The following is a 20,938-nucleotide window of genomic DNA, read 5'->3' on the forward strand; positions in this document are numbered from 1 at the left end:
ATCACTTGAACTTTTTGCTAGAAAACCCTGTACAGCTGCCCTTTGAACCAGAAGCTACATCTTTCTTAAATGTCCTGATATGGAAGACTTCCTTTCTTTTAGCCAGTGCATTGTCAGGAATCATTTCTGAATTACAGGCTGTCATTTTCAGAGGCGCAGCTTTGATTTTTTGTAAAGATGCAGAGCCAGTCTAAGGACAAAACCTTCCTTTATGCCAAAAATGATGGTAGAATTTAGCTTAAAAGAATACTTAAAACTGCTGTATTTCCCAAGTCTTCAAAACGGGTAGATGTTATGTAGTCCAGTCTCGCCTACATTCTTACCCTGCTCCGACTCGGCCATACTCTAGCTCGAAGTCTTTCAGTTGGCTGGGCTATGAAGGTATCCCATGCTGCACTGCTCCCTTTCCCCAGATCTCGTTTGCCGCTCGTATAGCTCGGACATGGTCTCGCTCTTGGCTGTGGCTAAGTACCTTTTTTGTCTTTATTGACAGTTTTTGCTTCAAAAACAAAAAGCTGTTTTCATAGCTGTGTGTTGTGTGTGTGTGTACTGATCTAACCCTTGGTAAAAAATTGTTGTTTCTGGTATTATTGTCTTTTGTGGTGTCCCGCTAACTGTTTCCCCTATGGGCTAGGCCCGTTTCGGTTAGAGGACTTAGTCCGCCCCTTCAGTGTTTCTTGTTAGTTTAGTAGGTACCTATCCTTCGGGCTAGGACCATTTAAATTAGAGGACCTAGTCTTTCCTTGTGTTTTCTTTTTGAGACCGATTAAGTTAGAGGTCTGGTGTATTTGTCTGTTGTGGTTTTGCTTAGTTCCCGCGCTTTATATATATTAGCGGTTGACTGTTATTAACGTTTGGTTTTTCTTTCATCATGTCTAAGGATACGAAAGAGCACAAGCCCTTGGGCTTTAAGAAGTGTTCTAAATGTGGTTATAAGATGTCCATCACTGATGGACACTCTGTCTGTGTTTATTGTCTGGGGGCAATTCACCTCCAGGAATCTTGTACTTTTTGCCATGCATTTAGCCCGTGTGTTCTTCAGGAGCGGAGGAACAAACTAATTTTGAAAGGACTTTTGAAACCCTCCTTCGAGGAGGATTTGGGAAGGGCTTCTAGCTTTAAGTCCTCTCCCTCTAAGGCAAAAAAGCGTTCTCCGGCTCCATCTGTATCCTAGGAGCCTCCAGAGAAAGTAGTGAAATGTTCCGTGGCATTCTCGGCGCCACTGTCCTCGGAGCCACAGGAAGTTAGTATATTGACCGAATCTGCTTCGTCTCCAAGTCCCTCGGAGCCGATTGTGGAGGTGCTAGTTCGGAGCCGGTCTCCAAATTTTGGACGGTCTCTCCTCCTCATAGGTCTCCTTCGGAGTGGAGGTCTAGATCTCCTTCCTTATCTTCTAGGTCCTCCAGGACTCTTTCAGATGTGGATGTAGATAGAGTACTGCAGAGACTTCTCCAGTCACCGGTTCTGGCAAAATTGTTTTCGGCTCCAGCCCAGTCGGCTCCCGAGCCTGTCACCCAATCAGCGTCGATACTTCCTCTTCTGATTGAATCTCAGCTTTCGGAGCCGGAGTGGTCGGCACCGTCCGATGTCCCTAGGTTGGCTCCGATGGCCCATCCTGGCTTATCGACTCTGGTTTCAGCTCCGATCCAGTCGGCTCCGTCCACGGGGTCCAGGATTCATGGTTCCTCGGTTGGACCCGAGGGGGTGGCCTCGGGTCGCTTTTTGGCTCCTAGTCTCCCTCTCGGTACTTCGGCATGGGGAAGCCTGACCCCTGCGTCGGCTTCGGAACTTGTCCCTTCTGCTCCGAGGTCTTCCATGGCTGGTCGATCTTCGGAGCCGGGGGGGGGGGACCAGCTGTCGAGGCCATGCGGAGCGCACTGGCCAGGTCCTCAGCAACATCATTTGGCGCTGACACTTTGGCCCCTCCATCTCCGGTGCGGGTCTCTGATCGCCCTCTATCTTTCGACAGCGGAGACCCAAGGTCTCAGGATACCCCCATGAGTGGTCCCTTTATTTCTGAGTGCCCCCCAGTGTTTTTGCCTGAGGAGCCACCCAGAAAAAGAACGTGCAAGAGGAAGCACATTGACTCCCAAGATGAGTCCCTCACGTCAGACACTGACCTTGAGGAATCGGAGGGGTCCCCCAAGTCATCCTCTGAGGATGTCTCTTTCTCTGGCATCCTGGAAATTTTGAAGCAGAGGGGTGACTGGCCCTCCAAAGCTCCCTCCGAGGAGGAGTCTGTGTTCCTGAAGACCTTCGGGGCTCAGCTCTCCGCCTCCTGGGTGTCTCCACCCTTCGAGCTTTTAGATCTGGTTTGTCGAACGGTGTGGGAAACCCCTGACTCTGTGGAACCATTCCCCAGGAGACCCAACAAATTCTTGTCTGTCCCCTCTGACAAAGAGTTTCTATCCAAGGGAGTTCCTGTAGATGTCATGGTGGTGACAGCGGCCACCAAGAAGGAACTGGCTGAGACTTCGTCTACCGTCCATCCTTCTAACAAGGAGTCTAGGACCATGGACCGGTACGGGAAGCGTATGTTTTTTTCAGCGGCCTTTACACTGCGGTCACTGAATTACTTATCTCATTTTACACGGCTCCAAAGAGATGATCTGAAAGAGCTTGGAGATATTCTACAGGGTAACATTTCTGATGTGGTGGCTCAGAAGGGCAACGCTCAGATGTCTCCCCTCAACTCTATTGCTAACTCCTCCATGAGGCCTGATCTCTTATGCAGCCTAAGGAGCGGGCAGGGCAGCGAGTTCGGGAGTTGCTCTTAGGAGACACTCCTGGATGCACCTCTGTAATTTCGCAGAGGCCTTCAAGTCTACGTTCACCAACGCCCCATTTGATGGTCCCTCCTTATTCGGAACCAAGGTGAAGGACACTCTCACTAGGTGCGAGCAAGAGGGCAAAACTCTGTCTGCTGTGGTAGTCAGTTTTTCCCTACCCTCTAGGCCTTATCCCAAGACCCAGAGGGGTGGGAAGATGTGGTTCAAAAAATCGCAGAGATTTTTTCATGACGCACAAGGTGAGTCCCCCTCCAGAGGCAGGGGAAGGGGTGGTAATTCTGGTAGACTCCGCCCTAGGGGCAGAGGAGGCCCACGTAACCAGGGGGACCGCGATTCCTTTTGTGGCGATTCCTTTTGTGGTTCTCCCTACCAGTGCTCCTGATAGGAGGCCCGACTGTGCATTTCTGGAGCCAGTTGGGGTTCGCATTTCACTATACCCAAAGGCCTGGCAAAATATAACTCGGGACCAATGGGTATTAAAAATAATTTCCGGAGGATATCGCATTCCCTTCAGCTCCCCCTCCGATCAGAGAAATCCCAGATGTTCCACCCAATCAAAGGGATTCTGCAGCTTCAGAGGTTTTAAAGCTGCTAGATAAAGGAGCCATCCAGCCTGTCCCCTCAGACCAGATCGATTAGGGACTTACTCCAGATTCTTTTTGGTGCCGAAAAGAACAGGGGACCTGAGACCCATTTTGAATCTGAGCAGATTGAACAACCATGTAAAGAAGTCTAAGTTCCGAATGGTCACTTTGCAATCTAGTCTCCCATTGTTTGGAAAAGAAGTGTGGATGTGCTCCATCCACCTCAAGGATGCTTACTACAATATAAAGATGGACAGAGCATCCAGAAGTCCTTTACGCTTCCGGCTGGGAGCCAGCCATTTTCAATTTCGCGCCCTGCCCTTTGGTCTCACCACAGCTCCCAGGGTGTTCACCAAATGCACGGCAGTGGTAACAGCTCGCTTGAGACGTCAGGGATTCCAAGTGTCAACAATTAGGCATAACTCTAAATTGGGAAAAGTCTGCCTTGTTGCTCTCGCAGCATGCCACCTTTATAGGCACCGAGTTAGACACTATGCTCATGAGGGCATTCTTACCTGGTTCCTTTGGCGAGGCTACACATGAGGCTCCTTCAATGGCTACTCTAAACCCAGTGGTGTCTGAAACATCTTCCTCTTTCTCATCTCATAATAATCACAGACAGGTGCAAGCAGGATCTACACTGGTGGCTTCACACCAGCAACCTCGACGCAGGAAAACCCTTCGTTCCGTCCCCTCCGGTTGCCACAGTGACCATGGACGCCTCCCAGATAGGTTGGGGGGGACATTATCTAGACAGGACAGTCCAAGGCACATAGCAGGAACACGAGATGCATCTGCATATCAATGTCCTGGAGGTGAGCAGTGCTACTAGTGTTGCAAGCACTTCAGAGCTTTCTTCCTCTCGGGACAATTGCGATCCACACAGACAATATGTCGGTGGTATGGTATCTAAACAAACAGGGAGGAACCAAGTCTTATCCCCTTTGCAAGTGTGGCAGTGGGCAGTGGCTTCCCAACGTTTTCTTGTAGCAACGCACATTCCGGGTAAGTCCAATGTGATTGCCGACAGGTTGAGCAGAGCAGTTCTGATGCTTCACAAGTGGCCCCTGAGCAATCAGGTTGCGGAGCAGATTTTCCGCAGGTGGGGTCAGCCTTGCTGCGACCTATTTGCCAGCCCCCTCAATACCAAATGCAGCAGCTACTTCACCCTTATCCCCCCCTCAGGGGGAGTCACCCAGGAACGCTCTAGTTCACGGTTGGCCCTACGGTCTACTGTATGCCTTCCCTCCTGTTCCTCTGCTAACAAAGGTTATTCAGAAAGCGCAATCTTTGGGAAGCAAAATTATTCTGATTGCTCCACAATGGCCTCGTCAAATTTGGTTCCCCTTCCTCCATCCTTACCTAGTGGACGCCCCCTGGATTCTGGACCCTCAACCAGATTTGCTGACTAATATGTCAGGGCAGCTACATCCCTCTCTTCAGACCCTCCGGCTGACAGCCTTGGCTCCTCCACTTCCATCATTAGTCAGGCTTCATCTTTTTTCGCCGGAATTGGTTCATATTCTGTGTTCTTCCCATAAGCCTTCCACCAGAAAAATCTATTCCAGCAAATGGAAGAGATTTTCCATCTGGGCACATGCAAGACAAATTGATCCTTATACAGCTCCAGTTTCTTCAGTCCTGGAGTTCCTCTCCATGCTTTTCAACCAAGGATCAGCAGCCGCAACTATTAATGTCCAGTTGGTGGCTATTTCCACTTTTCACGTCGCTGATGAGCCTATTCTCATGGCACACAGTCTTTGTAAGGCATTCCTGAAGGGCAAAATAGTAAAATAAAGAAGTTGCAGAGTTCCACGACAGATTTACCTTTTATTTATACAAAAAGAGAGTTAAATAAAAGGTAAATCTGTCGTGGAACTCTGCAACTTCTTTATTTTACTATTTTGGTACTTTTGTGTCGTTGCTAGAGTGAACTCTGTACTCTGTCCATTTTCCTTATTCCTGAAGGGCACTATGCTGCTTCGTCCTCCAGTTTTTGAACCAGTTATGCCTTGGGACTTAAATTTTGTTCTACAATATCTCACTTCACCCCCCTTCGAGCCTGCAGCTACTTGTGATGTAAAATATTTGACTTGGAAGACAATCTTTTTAGTAGCCATCACTTCAGCCAGGTGTGTCTCGGAGCTTCAAGCCTTATCAGTTAGACCACCTTACTTGATTTTTCATAAGGACAGGGTTTCTCTCAGACTTAACCCTCCCTTCCTTCCGAAAGTGGCTTCCGTTAGTAATCTAAACCAATCCATTGAACTACCTGTATTCTTTCCAGAGTTCTCGAACAAGGCAGAATTTAGATTTCATGAGCTGGATGTGCACAGACGATTATGATTCTATTTACATAGAACAAAGGATCTCAGAAAATCGGATCAGTTGTTTGTCTCATTTTCAGAAAACAGGATTGGGTCTCCTGTTTCCAAAGTTACTTTGTCCAGATGGATTTCCAGTCGTCTTTCATTTATTTATGCTTCAGGTGGCAATGATTTACCATTTAGAGTGAAGGCTCATTCTACCCGATCTGTGTCTACATCTACAGCTTTTCAGGCCAGGTTGTCCATGGATGATATTTGTGCTGCGGCTACATGGGCATCTCCTCACACCTTTGTTAATCACTACAAGTTGGATTTGGTGTTCAGAGGCAGGTCTTCCTTTGGTTCCACAGTGCTCAGGAGTATTTTCCACTGTGCCTCCCAGGATTCAGGTGCTGGGGACGCTGTCCCACGGGTAAGAATGTAGGCGAGATTGGACTACATAACATCAAAAAGTTATGTACTCACCATAACGTTCGATGTATGTAGTCCATCTCGCCTCACATTCTTACTTACCCCCCCCTCCTTCCCCCATCCTGGAGGACCTAGGGGTTAGGTATGGTTTCAAATTCCTTTCTGGTTAGTATGTTCTTCCTTCTCTATATGTTGTTGTATGTGGAGGAGTGAATGATTAGCTCGCAGCAAACAAGATCTGGGGAAAGGGAGCAGTGCAGCATGGGATACCTTCTTAGCCCAGCCAATTGAAAGACGCCGAGTTGGAGCCAAGGTTCAGCTCCGAACCCACAAGTAAGAATGTGAAGCGAGATGGGCTACATATATCGAACGTTATGCTGAGTACATAACTTCTTATTTACATACTTTGGAAATGCACATGCAGCTGAGATACTGTTCAGGCAGAACAAAAGATATAAAAACCGTGAATCAACTGCCAGTGCCCTTTGCAACCAAAAGAGAAGGAAAACAAATTTCATCACAAAGTATTACTAAATAGTTGTCTCATTTCATTTCATTGTGTTACTCGCTCAATGAAAGTAGTTGGAAGGGCATGTTAAGTGTCATGCAGCCTTTGAGGCACAGCAACAATTGGGCAGCCTTTCTCAGGAGGATTTTTTGCAGTCCATCGTATAGGCTGCTGTCTGATTCTCTTTCCAGATCTCCATCTAACATTATAAGCTGGGCTTTGGTGGTGGGGCTAGGGAGGTGTTTGCCATCTCACAGCCCAGAAAATAAACTTTCCCACTTCCTTTATCTTATGAGTTCTGTGACTCTTTCCAGTAGTAAGTACTATTACAACAATGTTTTGTATGATGAGCATAGTACAACTATGTTCAGCTTTGCCATAACAATAGATGTCCTTCTATTCTCATGTTGCAGTATTCTTACTGTGGGATCCTCCGCCTCAGGCGACCCAAATGTCGGCTCCTAAACAAAAGCGTAATCCTGGTTGATGCTGGTGTGTGGGACGTCACACGTAGGGCCATAAACCAGGGGCCTTAAATGTGACATCTGCACGCACTGTTCTCAGAACTTTTCTGCCGCAGTCGAACATCAGATCGAGTGCTTCGCTCCTCTCCTTCAAAACGCCTAAAGCCAAGTACCTCGATCCTTCCTCTTTAGGACAGATCCCTGAAACTAGGCCCACAGCTTCTCCTGAAGCAACTCCCTTAAAAAGGAGACAAAAGACAAAACATTTGTCTCCTTCAGAGGGACAACCAGACTGGTAGTCCTTCACACAGTAGTTGATGCAGGCCTTCATGGCCCTCAGTCCCACAGCCTCCTCTCCTCCCACTATACTTGTACTTAGCCCAAGACGTGCCTCAGCCACTTCTATCTTTCCTTCCATTTTTCAGGAAGAAGAAGAAGAAGCAGCCTTATCCTCTTCCTCTGATGAGTCAGTCTCATACTCATCCAAAATAACCTCCCCCTTGGAATACTACTCTCCTGATGGGGGTTCCATAGAGGGAGACTCCTCTCCAGAGGACATTACATTTGGAGAGACTATAACAAAAATGAGGGAGTATTTTAAATGGGATACTACCCAGATGACAAACTCAAAAAAAGGTATTTTGAGCTGCTGCAGGTTGAATCACCCTCACCATCAGCCATCTCTCTGTGGTTCCTGCATACTTAGATGCATTTGCATTAGTCTCAAAAAACCCTGACTCTTAACCACCTGCTCCTGAGAGACCTGATCATTTCTACAAGGTCCCTGATGACCACAAATTTCTACTGAAGGCCCATCTAGCAGACCCCACAGTGATAGCTGTAGCCCCAGACAAACAGTCTAGACTTATTCCATCCTTGTCACTCCTACCCTCGGACAAGGATAGCAAGGCGTCTTTCACCCTAGCTTTTAGGGCAATTAATTACCAAACCCATAAGGTAAAATATGCCCTGGATTTGGTATCCCAAGCTTCAACCCTACTGTCCACCTTGCCTGATTCTCCTAATAAGACAGAAATATCATCTAAACTGTCCCTGACATCTCAAGTTGCTAGGCACTTGATTAGATGCAGTTATGATGCAGCAGAGGCCTCTGCTAGATCTGTTGCATCTGCATCTGTGCTGCCAGATACTCATGGTTTAGGCTCCAGCCACTGCCTGAGGACTTAAAATCCAAAATTCTGGATGCCCCACTAGATCATAATCTTCTGTTTGGGAAACTGTCTGCAGAACTGTTTAAGAACCTACAGAAGAAGAGTAAGGAACTCAAAGATATTAAATAATTTCTTGCCACCCCAATACCAAAATGTTACAGGAACTACACTGCTAAGACTACCAATGTCAAGAGCCCCCACCACCTTCACCTGTTCAGCTTCCAGACGTAGAAAAGGGACAAGGAGGCAATCCTCTTCTAGGATAGCCCCTTCTCAGCCCACCCACAGACGGCCCTTTCAGGACAGAAATAACAACAATGTGTGACTTCATCGATCACCTCCACCTGTTATCCCTCCTCTCTCACTGTCTGCCCCTCTGAGAAAAAATCACCTCAGACCATTGGGTTCTGACAATAGTGGAAAAAGGATATTTCCTATCTTGGCAGGAAAACCCCACAACACAGGGCATTTCCTTTCCACCCAAGAACTAACTCCACCTAATTCCTCACATTATCCAGGATCTTCTGGCTCAGGGAACCGTAGAACCTATTCCACCAGGCTAAGAAGGATATGGTTTCTTCTACTCCATGTATTTCTGGTACCAAAAAAGGATGGCCCATGGAGTCCAATCCTGGATTTATCTTTCTTAAACCTCTTTCTGAAAGTCCCTTCTTTCAGAATACTCTCTCTTCAGTACCTGCTTCCACTATTGTCACCCAAGGCATTCATGCCACTTTGGATTGGAGGCTTAGCTCAACATTCCCATGTATACCAACCACAGGAAGTATGTATGTTTTGATGGACCCTGTTCACACTTTAATTTACTGCCTTGTTCTTTGGTTTATCCACTGCACCAGGGGTCTTCAACAAGTGCCTAGCTCCAGCCATAGCCTACTGCAGGACCAAGGGCATTCAAATCTACCCCTACCTGGACGATATTGTCATTCTTGCAGAAGAGGAAGACACCCTCAAAAATCATCTACGTTTCTCCATGTTTGTGCTACAGGGGTTGGGATTCACGCTCATCCTCACCAAATCCATCCCTCTCCTCAGATCAGGACAAAATCTTCCTGGGATGCAGTATTCGGACAGACCTGATGAAGGCCTTCCTCCATCAGGACAAAGTGACTTCTCTGATCAGCCACTTCCAGGACCTCCTCCAGGTCGACCACCTGTCTGCCAGACATTTCATGTGCCTACTGGGTCTTATGGCATCCTCAAAACCTATGTTACCACTTTCCAGGATGCACATGAGGAAATTACGGTGGTATTTAAAGAATGTGTGGTCCCAACACAGCCACCCTTTAAACCTCCAAATACCCTTCCTGCCTTGTCTAAAAAGAGAACTGAAGTGGTGGATTCAACAGATACAACTGAATCCAGGTTTTACCCCTTCAACTCACCACACCATCTCAACAAATGCACACATATGCCTCTGATCTGGGCTGGGGGGGGGGGGTAGCATGAATGGCCTCAAAGTGCAAGCCCTCTGGCAAGCATCCCTCCTGAAAAAACACATCAGCGTAAGGGAAATGACGGCAGTTCACTTAGCTCTGAAGGCCTTTCTCCCTCTCTTACAGCCAGACCCCCTTCAAATCTTCACAGACAAACACCACTGTTATGTGGTACATCAACAAACAAGGGGGACCAGGTCTTACCTTCTCTGCAGGCTAGCAATGCAAATTTGGGAATTGGCCTCAAGGAACAACATATCTCTGCAGGCAATCTATATCCCATACCAGGACAATCACCAAGCCCATGCTCTCAGCAGATCATTCTCTCTGCATCATGAGTGAATGTTACACAGAGAAGTATTCCTAGACATTGTCCACCAGTGGGGCACACCACAAATAGATTATTTGCCTCCCCCCAAAACAGACAGTTGAGAAACTTTTGTACCAAGGATTCCTCCCCTCTAGCTTGGAGAATGGACGCTTTTAACATCTCATGGAAGGGGCTGTTTCTATATGCCTTCCCTCCCTTTCCTCTCCTTTAGAAAGTCCTCCTGAAAATCAGGAGGGACATGCCAGAAATCTTACTGGTGGCTCCCTATTGGCAAAGGCAACATTGGTTCCCCCTTCTTCAATCCCTTGCCAAGGGCAATCATCACAAGTTGGCCCACAAGGTGGACCTGCTCACACAACAGAAGGGAGCTCTCATCCATCCACACATGGAGATGCTGTGCTTAACCCTCTGGGTGATAAACTTTTAGTAACCTTCAGACACCGCTACGCCAAGGACATGCTAGCTATCCTGCAGGAGGCCAGGAAACCCAACACAAGGAGAGCCTACATTTCCAAATGGGAAAGGTTCTCCAAATGGTGTCTCCGAAGACATAGGAATCCCTTTCAGGTGGATGTTCCTCTAGTCTTAACCTGTGTGTATAAGCTCATAAAGGCAGACCTTTCATACTCTTCAGTGAAAGTTCACTTATCTGCCATCTCTGCATGCTTACCCTTGGACCCTCTTCTACTCTCCAGGTTGGATGTTAAATTATTTTTGAAAGGAGTCCTGCACATAAGACCACCAAGGAAGCCTATCCCCACCACCTTGGGACCTAAATTATGTCCTGGAAAAACTTACACTGGCCCCCCTTTGAGCCAGCCAACTCTGCATCCCTGCATATGTGCACATGGAAAACGGTCCTGTTAGTAGCCCTCACCTCATCCAGAAGGGTCTCAGAATTACAGGAGCTCATGACATACCCTCTCTGCACTGTCTTCCACAAAGACAGGGTGACCCTGCTCACCAACCCAACCCCTCCTTCATGCCCAAAATGGTCAATGAGCTATCACTAAATCAGTCCATTCACTTATCCACCTTCCTTCCATCTTCTACAAATGACAGTGAGAGAATACTGCACTCTCTTGATGTTCCCAGGCAGTTAAGGTTTTACTTGGACAAAACTAAGACCATTAAGAAATCTAATCAACTTTTTGTGTCCTTCCATCCCAGGGCTCTGAGCAAGGCAGTATCCAAACAAACTATTTCCTGCTGGATTAAGAAGATTATGTTCTGCTATTTTTGCCATGGAAAGGACTTGCATCAGGCGGTCAAGGCACACTCTACTAGAGCAGTAGCCTCTTCTAGGGCCTAGACACGACTTCCATCCTTGAGGCAGCCACCTGGTCCACTATACATACCTTTACCTAGCATTATAAACTGGACCATATCTCCAGAGCCAGGGCAGGTTTCGCAAGGGCAATCCTGCAAGGATTTCTGGAATCTGCTACCTCTACTTCCAGCCTTCCTTCCTAAGCTATGGTACTCTCCCGAAGTAAGAATACTGCAACATGAGAATAGAAGGACATAGAATAGTTTTGTAGAATCTTACAATAACCATAGATGTCCTTCTCTTCCATGTTGCAGTATTCCTTCCCTCCCACCAAAACCCCCTGCATTAATTTCAACCTGTCTGTGGGGCATCCTAGACTGTGGTCACAGTGGGCAGTCAATTGCATTTCACTGGTCTGGAGGACATAGTTTGGCACCACCTAGACTACTGTCTGACTAGGCAGTCAGTTCTGAGGTCTGTGCATGTAGACATTACATTTAAGGCCTCTGGTTTATGGCCCTGTGTGTGATGTCTCATGTATAAGCAGCAGCCAGGCTTAAACTTTTGTATAGGAGCTGACGTTCAGATCACCTGAGGTGGAGGATCCCATAGTAGGAATACTGCAACATGGAAGAGAAGGACATCTATGGTTATGGTAAGATTTTACACCGCTCTTCTAGGTTTGGGTGGATCACTGTTGCAGTGCAATTCTCCCTCCCAGCCCCCCTCCTGTTTTTCTAATTTTCCCTGGAGTTGAAGTGGGCTACCCCCCTGTTCCTACTTAGCACACCCGTAGCGCTCTGACATGCACCCCTCTCACAGGGCATACAGTCTACTCAAGTGTGGGTAGACTGAAAAAAAAAACAGCTTTCTGAGGTATTACAACCTGGATTCTGTGTTAGTTCTGCATAATGGGTGAATTGTGCTTTAGGTCTGAATTGCGCCCAGGAATTGGCCAGGGATTACTCTATGGGCTAACCATTGGACATTTAAGATCAGAAGATGCCATGGGCCAACACCATATTTTTACAGTGTGTGCACTGATGTCCCTGGGGTGCAGGTACCCTCCCTGTTAGTAAGGGGGGGGGCACTAAGTTCTGGAAGTCAGACTGAGCTTCAAGCCTTCTGTGGTAGAAGTCCCAGTAGTAACTATTGTTACAGCAGTGATCCATCTGAGCATCTACTATTATAGCAAGCTTCTTAAAGAATTGTACTTTCTTGCTTTAGGTCACATTTCTGTCCCCTCTTTTTCTTTGACATTTGATTGCACATCTACTTTTCATGTTTGTGGTTTTGGTGGCATCTATGAATTGTTTATCCGTAGCAAACTAATTCTGTTTGGGTCAGCTCCTTTCATTATTTAGGTTCATAGGTTCATACTAGGCTATCTGCCCTAGGGCATTTATAAGCCTAGCCAGAATGTGTTTGGCTTTCGCCACTCATTTTAAATTTATTTTGCTATGCCCTTTTTCGAGGTTAGTATACTGTGCCTCTGTCTAACAGTGACACAGAAGTGATACCCGGGGTAAACCTATGATCTCCCATCCACTCATCAAGATTCCTCTTGAAGAGAGTCAATGAGGGACTCTGCCTAACCTTATATATGTGAATGGACTGACATCATAGAACTGGATAAAAAAAAAGGTGTTGTCTTTGGGCCAGTCTGGTTTGGCATTTAATTCTTGGAGGTCAAAGCTGTTGTGACTTACCACGTTTGCAGATAACTGTAAACTTGGTGCTGTCATAAACTCTCCAGAGGACAACCAGATCCTCCAAGAGAGCCTTCCCCAAATAGATAGTTGCTGTCATAACCCTGGACTAAAACTAAATGCCAAAGAATGTATAATAGTCTGCTTTGGCAAGCATAATGTCCCCCATTACTGTCACAGTGACAAAGCACTCAGGGAGATCAGTTCTGTATTTAGGGACCTAGGAACCTATGTGGACAAGAAACTGCCCTTCGATCGCCATGTATCCAATATTGTAAGAAAGGATATGGAGTCTTGTTCCAGGGATGGGATAATTTCACTGTTTTCTGCATTTATTAGGCCGATTATTGAGAGTAATGCTCCCTTTATACCAACACTTATCACATCTTATACAACTACAACCCCTTCTCACCAAGAAAATCAGTGGCCTAAATCATAAAAGCTGCACTGACAATCTCAAAGCCTTGTCCCTCTCTTCAGTATCATACAGGCTATTAAACGCTGATCTCTGCCTCACATACAGACCCTCAGAAGATCCTGTCCCCTCTGATGTACTGCACATCAGCAAGTCCACTTGTGGAATAAACATCCACTCGAGATCTAAATATCTTCTGCAACATAAGTAGAACATTTTGGAGGGATAGATATGTATCACAGAAAATATCACTTCTATGGAATTGTCTTCCTTTTCATGTAAACCAAGCTACTTTACCTTACTGCATTCAGACATAATCTGGTTGAATGGATGGGAGACTTCATATTCACCCCTAGCTTAGCACCCCTGTCCCTTATGGATGGAGGTAACATGCAAATGTTCTACATGTCTCTGGGTTATTCATGTCTAAATCACAAAGGCTAAAAAATTATTGTGAATGCAGGGCTAAACTTGTAAAAAAGTTGGGAGTTGGGGTAATGGTTAAGGTGCTACCTCACAGACACAAGGTAGAGTTTGATTCTCACCTTTGTTCACTGCCTGGTTATTGGGTAGGCATACAGTAGTCTTAGGCTAATTGACTAATATTTTCCTGTGAACCAAAGATCCACATAAATCAGTAACCTAGTAAGTGCCTATGGTATTATGACGGTGTGTTGTATATGCTGCATGAGATTGTCTCAAAACTGTGTTGTTATAAAGTTAGATTTGTTATTTCATCCTGTTATTTTGTTAGATTTGACATATCTTTTCTTTGGTTACTTATTTAGCTTCATTTAATTGCAAGAATATGACATTGTGTATTTTTTCATTTTCTATAGACGATGAAGAGCTGGATGGAGATGGAGTTATTGATCCTGGAATGGAATACATCCCACAGTCTAGTTTATCTTCAGTCTCAGGTGGCCTTGGGTCTGGCAGGAAGAAAATCAGAGGCCCTGGACAGATCAAACAAGAGGATGAAAGTGAAGAGGAGAAAAATGAGAGAACTGGGGATGACAGTGAAGAAACTGAGGACTCAAATCCATCTCTTCCTGGGAGAAGTCATGAAAAGAGGAAGTCTCGTCTGGAGCCTGATGATAAGCCAAAAGCTCCTAAATATGTGCCACTTAGTTTGTATGAAGAGAAGCTACTCCTTTGGAAACTAGAGGCTTATGCAACTGCTTTGAGCATGACCCCAGCAGCAAAGCGGTTGAAACGTAAATTACTGATAAGACAAGCCAAAAGAGAGAGGGGATTGCCCATCTTTGACTTGGACCAGGCAGTGAATGCCACTCTCTCATTGGTTGGTGAAATGTATGGAGCCAAAAATGGTGATGAGCTAAGAGCCTCTGCCAGTGTAGCTACATATCGGACAACTAGCCAAGAGTTTAGAATACTTGATAGGTTCCAGGTGAGTGCTACTTTTTTACACTGAAGCATATCTTGTTTCGTGTGTTAGTTCTTCAAAAATGCAGGTGGTGACATCAATCCACTATCTACAAGAGCTCCTGCAGCACCTTGAGTGAAGCTGCTGGTTTGGGAGTGAAATGAGGTTTAGAGTAAAGTTTGCCAAGAATACAAGAGCTTATTTTCATGGACAACCATTTAGATTAGCAGTAGCATGCTTGTCTTGCATGCCTTAAACAGTCCACCTGAGAGAGTCCCCGCCACCACCACCACCATTGCTTTCTTACTACCGCCCATCATTGGTGCAGCTGTCCCAGAACTATCATTTGTTTGATCTTCCCATTGTTTTCTTTCTTTTTTCTTGTCTTATCACAGTCCCTGGTGTTGTAACCTGGTCACTGTGCTGATGAATTGGACCCTTGAGGCATTTTTTTCTAATTGATGTTTTCTTTCTGTTCTGTGTTTCAGTTGCTGTTGACTATCACTTGCTTAATGTTTTGCTTTTTCTAATCAATCCAGGCTTCATAAGGGTTCTAGCACAAATGTGTTTTTTTTCACTATGTAGCATTGAGGTAGAATGTTTTTGAATAGCTATGTGTATATATTCTGTGATGACAAGTATTTGAGGATGAAGTTATTTAGGGTTCATCAACTGTAAGATTGTGAACCTAAGTATTATTACACATGTGGCAAATACTTCATATGTCTGTATGGAATTATTGGCTTTGACTTTGTACAGGAAACAATCTGGTAACTTATGTAAGTATGTCTGCAAAAAGGAGCTTGACTCAAATTGTACATGTTATAGACTTTGGGATCACTAGCCATAGTGTTTCCCACTGGCTGATGTGCACCTCTTTGCCAATGTTAATCATATTGATCACTGCTGCAGTAGCCTTAGCTCTGTGGGTTATATCCTGCCAAGGATACAACAGCCGGCCAGCTTAAAGCTTCAGGCCACATTCTACACTCCCAGATTGTCAGGCAGCTAGAGCTGAGTTGACTAAAAGACAAGTTTGAGCTCCAAGCCCTACAGAGTTTTACTGCCTTCAAAGAGCACGCTCCTCTGAGATAACCGAGAATCGATGGTCGGCTTGTGCCATTCATTTCCTGTGCAGATAAGTTCCCTTTGGGGGAAAAAGACTTCCATTTAATTAATTTGTTTATTATAGATACTTTCCTTTTCAGGAAAAACATTTTAAAGCTAGGAGTTTGTGTTTTAACAGACTGTCACAAGATTGCACTGTACTTTTAAATGGGAGCGCTCTTTTTTCTTGTCAGTTTAAAAGTTTAAAGTAATTGAAAACTATTTTTTTCTGTGGAAAATTTGTTTATTTCAGTTTGTGGTGCTGGCAAAGTGTTTTACAGTGTTTGTCTGAGGAACAAGTTACTTTTAAACTTTTGGTTTTTACTGGCATTTGCTGCTTGTTTTCCATGGGAAGGGGTACCATTTTTGGCTTGACCATGAAACAGTCCGTTGGTCCCACAGTCGGTCCTCCTCCTAGCCACAAAAAGAAAAATGTAAGCAAACAGCCTTTTCCATTACAACAGCAGTTTGCCTCAGCCACAGGTGGGTGACTCTGCTGTGGCCATTGCAGGCCAGGGGTTAGCCTCGTCCTCTGCAGCTGTTGGGGTCCCCCTCAGTGGGCAGGGGAGAGCCACTCTTGTCAGTCTTGACTTCCCTATATTGGCAGAATGTTGTGCCGATTCCTGGGGAAGCTGCTGTTGACATTAGTAACATTGCTGGTCCCATTTTCCTTGTCAAAAAGAAACAGAAAATCAAATGTGTCCACTTCTCAAATTTCCTTAGACAATGAGAGTTTATTGCATTTGGCTCAGGGTTTAGTTCAGGCTATTGATCCTTCTTTTAAGTAGTTTCTGGCAAAAGAATAAGAAGTTATGTACCTACCATAACGTTCCATGTTAGTTGTCTTCTTCTCGCCTTTTTTCTTGCTGGATGGGTTCGGAGCCGATCCTCGGCTCCGACTCGGCCATATACTAAAGCTCGAGAGCTATTTACTGGCTCGAGGCCTCCCCATATCCCACAATGCTTGGCGCTAGATACCCAGATCTCGTTTGGCAGAGCTAATACCATAGAAAAAATTTCAAGGACACCTGTCCAACTATAAGGTTTACCTACAGTACTAAAACAGAGGAGGACGTAACCTAGATAAGACTCGGCCAGAGGAAGAAGGCCTCAAAAAGGGACTCTTCTCGGTATATCCAAGCTAGGGGGGTGGAGGGTGGGATGCATGAAAGAAGGCGAGAAGAAGACAACTAACATGGAACGTTATGGTAGGTACATAACTTCTTAATGTTAAGTTGTCTATCTCGCCTTCATTCTTGCTGGATGGGACAGCGTCCCTAGCACCTTAGTCCTGGGTGACTCATCGGAACAGACTCTTGAGCACAGTGGAACCAAAATCAGCTCTACTCCTAGAGGCCATATCCAACTTATAATGTGAAATGAAAGTATGAGGAGTGGCCCATGTGGCTGCAGCACAAATAGATTCCATTGGTAGTCTTGCTTGAAAAGCTACCGAAGTAGCTAACGCTCTGGTGGAATGATCATTAGGTTTAGTAGGGAGTTCTTTATGTCTCAGCTAATAAATCAAAGTAATAATAGAGGACAACCACCTGGATAAGGTTACTTTAGAAACTGGCAGGCCCTGTTTGCCCTCAGCATAGGACAGGAAGAATTGGTCTGATTTTCTTCTTTGTTTAGTCCTATCCAAAGAAAAACGTAATTGCCTATGAACGTCCATTTGGTGTAACTTTTGTTCAGCTTTGTTCGAATAGTTAGGAAAAAAGACAGGTAGATCAATAGCCTGATTCAGGTTTGTTTCTGAAGGTATCTTGGGTAGAAAGGAAGGATTAGTCCTGAGTGAAACTCTACCCTTGTGAAACACAAGGTAAGGAGTACAAATACAGAGGGCTTGAAGTTCCAAAACTCTCCTAGCTGAGGTGATGGCTACTAAAAAGAGAGTCTTCCAGGAGAGCAATTTTAAGGAACAGGAAGCTGCAGGTTGGAAAGGTGGGAGAATCAAGGAAGTTAATATCAAGTTTAAGTCCCACGGAGGCGGGGGATCTCTGACCGGCGGTCTAAGCAAAATAGTCCCTTTAAGAAAGGCCTTGCAAAGTTTGTGGGACATGATGCTGGTTTCTGACAGGCCAGCGTGGAAATTTGCAATAGCAGCTAATTGGACCCTAATGGTGGCAGACGAGGAACCAGCTTGGAAGAGTTCTGCTAAAAAATCTATAATGTGATGGACAGGGGCTGTAAAGGGGTCTATATTCCTAGCTTCTGCCCAGAAAGAGAAAAGTTTCCACTTACTAGCATAAGTCTTCCTGGTGGTAGATTTGTGCGAAGAAAGGATAATTTCATGCACAGGCTGAGAAATATGTGGAAGCTTGGCTAAGGTTGGAAGTGGAGCAACCAAGCTGTGAGGTTGAGAGACTGAAGGGATTGGTGCAGCCCACCCGACTGATGGACCAAGAGGTCTGGCAGTGGGTCCAGATGCCAAGGCTGCTCCAGCAGGTGACGATGCAGGAATGGGAACCAAATTTGTCGAGGCCAGTAAGGGGCAATGAGGATCATCCTTGATCCCAATACGGTCGCCTTCTGAATTAGTTTGGGAATTAGGGGAAAGGGTGGGAATGCATACAGAAGACCCCGGGGTCAATCGTGAACTAGAGTGTCTCTGGGGGAGTGCCCGGGAAGGGGGAAGAGAGTGAAGAAATCGTCGCACTTGCTGTTGAGAGGAGTTGCAAAAAGGTCGCAGCAAGGTTGACCCCATATGCGGAAAATTTTGTCCGCTACTGACTGATTGAGAGACCACTCGTGAGGCATGAGAATAGCTCTGCTTAGCCTGTCCGCTATGACGTTGGACTTCCCAGGGATGTGCGTTGCTATCGGAAACCATTGAGAGGAGATTGCCCACTGCCAGAGTCTGAGTGCTTCTCGACATAAGGGATAGGACTTTGTTCCGCCCTGCTTGTTGATGTACCAGACTACAGACATATTGTCTGTTTAAATTGCAATAGTCCCGGTGGGTAGAGAGTCTTGAAGAGCTTGCAACGCTAAAAGCACCGCTCTCATCTCCAAGACGTTTATGTGCAGGTGGTACTCTAGAGGTTGCCAAGTGCCCTGGACAGTCCTGCCCTGAAAATGCCCCCCCCCCCACCCGATCAGGGAGGCATCCATGGTCACCGTGGCAACAGGTGGAGGAAGAACAAACTGTCTGCCCTGAAGTACTAGAGGGGAGACCATCCACCAAGCCAGGTGATCTTTGCATGATTGAGTGATTATTATCTTGAGACATCGGAAGTTGTTGAAAAGACCATTGGGTAAAAAGCATCCACTGAAGAATCCGCATGTGAAAACGAGCCAGGGGAACTAGTATGATTGCTGCTGCCATGAGACCCAAAGTTTTTAGTACAAATCTGGCCTGAATCCTGTTGCACTCTAGTAAGACCTGCACATGTCGGCGAATGTCCGACACTGTCTGGAGGAAGTTTTGCAGACAGCTCTTTTGTATTTAATCTTGCGCCTATAAAGGTTATAGACTGACAAGGTGACAATGCAGACTTTTCAAAATTTATTGAGATACCTAGCTCAGAGCAAGTGTGGATGGTATAATCCCTGGCTCACAGTAGCTGATGCCTGGTGGAAGCAGTAAGGAGCCAGTCGTCTAGATATGGAAACACCTGGAATCCTTGCTGTCTCAGGTGAGCCATAACCACTGCCATGCATTTGGTAAACACCCTGGGGGCTGTGGTGAGACCAAAGGGCAGGGCTCTGAATTGATAGTAACTGGCTCCCAGCCGGAAGCGGAGAAACCTTCTGGAGTGCCTCTCCATTTTGATATGGTAGTACGCATCCTGAAGGTCTGTGGAGCACATCCAATTGTCCTGACCCAAAAAGGGTAGAATGGACTGAAGGCGTGACCATCCGGAACTTCGTTCTTTGAACAGATTTGTTTAACTTGCTGAGATCCAAAATGGGTCTCCAGTCCCCTGTCTTTTTTGGTACCAAAAAGAACTTGGAGTAAATTCCGGATCCTTGCTGGTCTGCTGGGACTGGCTGGATAGCCCCTTTTTCTAGCAGTTTTGAAATTTCTGGCACTGCTTGCTCCCTTAGACCGGGTGGAACATCTGGAAGGAACTTGGTTGTTTGTACAGGGGTGAGGACAAAGGGGATTTTGTAACCCTCGGATATGATGGGCCATACCCATTTGTGTTGTGTGAGGAGTTGCCAGGTTTCTGGGTACAGTGACAATCTTCCCCCGACTGCCTCCGAAGGTGGACAGTTGGGCAGCCCCTCAGGGGTGCTGAAAGGTTTTTCAGAGAAAGATTCTCTGCTACCCTGATTTTGCGGACCCCCTCTGCCCCTCGGGCGGCGTCTATTATTGTTCCCTCCCCTGCCCCTGGAGGGAAACTCACCACATCTGTCAGGTACGACTCCCTGCTCACACCTGGCAAGGGTATCCTTCACCTGATGTCCAAACAGAGTCGAACCATCGAAGGGGGTATTGGTGAAGGACGCCTTAAAGGGGTCAGCAAAGTTACATAACCGCATCCAGGCATGTCTTCTCAAAGCCATGCCTGTACCTGCGGCCCTACTCGCCCCATCGGCTGCATAAGAAATGAGCTGCATGGAGGAGTTGACGATAGAGTTAAGGGTCGCCAGCTGGGAGTTAATCTTATCCTGAGCCCCCGCAGCTGATGGATCCTGAAGGGTATCACCCAGTTCCTTGAGAAGATCTCTTTGAAGGCAGGTGAAGTGGCACAGATAATTCAGCGACTGCATGGAAAAGGTCGCTGAGGAAAACATCCACTTCCCGTACCTGTCCATTGTCCTAGACTCTTTATTAGGTGGATGGACAGGCACCGAAGGGTCAGCCAACTCCTTCTTAGTGGCTGCTGCCACCACCATGGCATCACCGGGGACACCTTTTGTCAAAAATTGCTTGTTGGGTGGGGCTGTAATGAACTTAGTGGGCCTGCGGGGAGTTGGTTCCACTGTGTCTGGGGCTGACCACGCCGTTCGAGCCACTACTTCCATGAGCGGGTCGAAGGGTGGAGACACCCAGGAGGT

At 46.3% G+C, this 20,938-nt stretch overlaps 1 protein-coding gene across 2 annotated transcripts in view; it reads left to right on the forward strand.

Moving 5' to 3' along the window:
• The window catches only part of KAT14 (lysine acetyltransferase 14), a gene marked incomplete in the record, with an annotated part of 1,940,697 nt that overhangs the window by 1,528,199 nt on the left and 391,560 nt on the right, over window positions 1-20,938 (forward strand). For both annotated transcript variants that reach the window (XM_044056925.1, XM_044056915.1), the window contains 1 exon segment: window positions 14,274-14,845. In XM_044056925.1, coding sequence (XP_043912860.1) covers window positions 14,274-14,845 — 572 coding nt within the window.

The sequence above is a fragment of the Protopterus annectens genome, chromosome 1.part2 (genome assembly GCF_019279795.1).
Source record: "Protopterus annectens isolate FY-2018-M chromosome 1.part2, PAN1.0, whole genome shotgun sequence".
In the NCBI taxonomy this organism is placed as follows: domain Eukaryota; kingdom Metazoa; phylum Chordata; order Ceratodontiformes; family Protopteridae; genus Protopterus; species Protopterus annectens.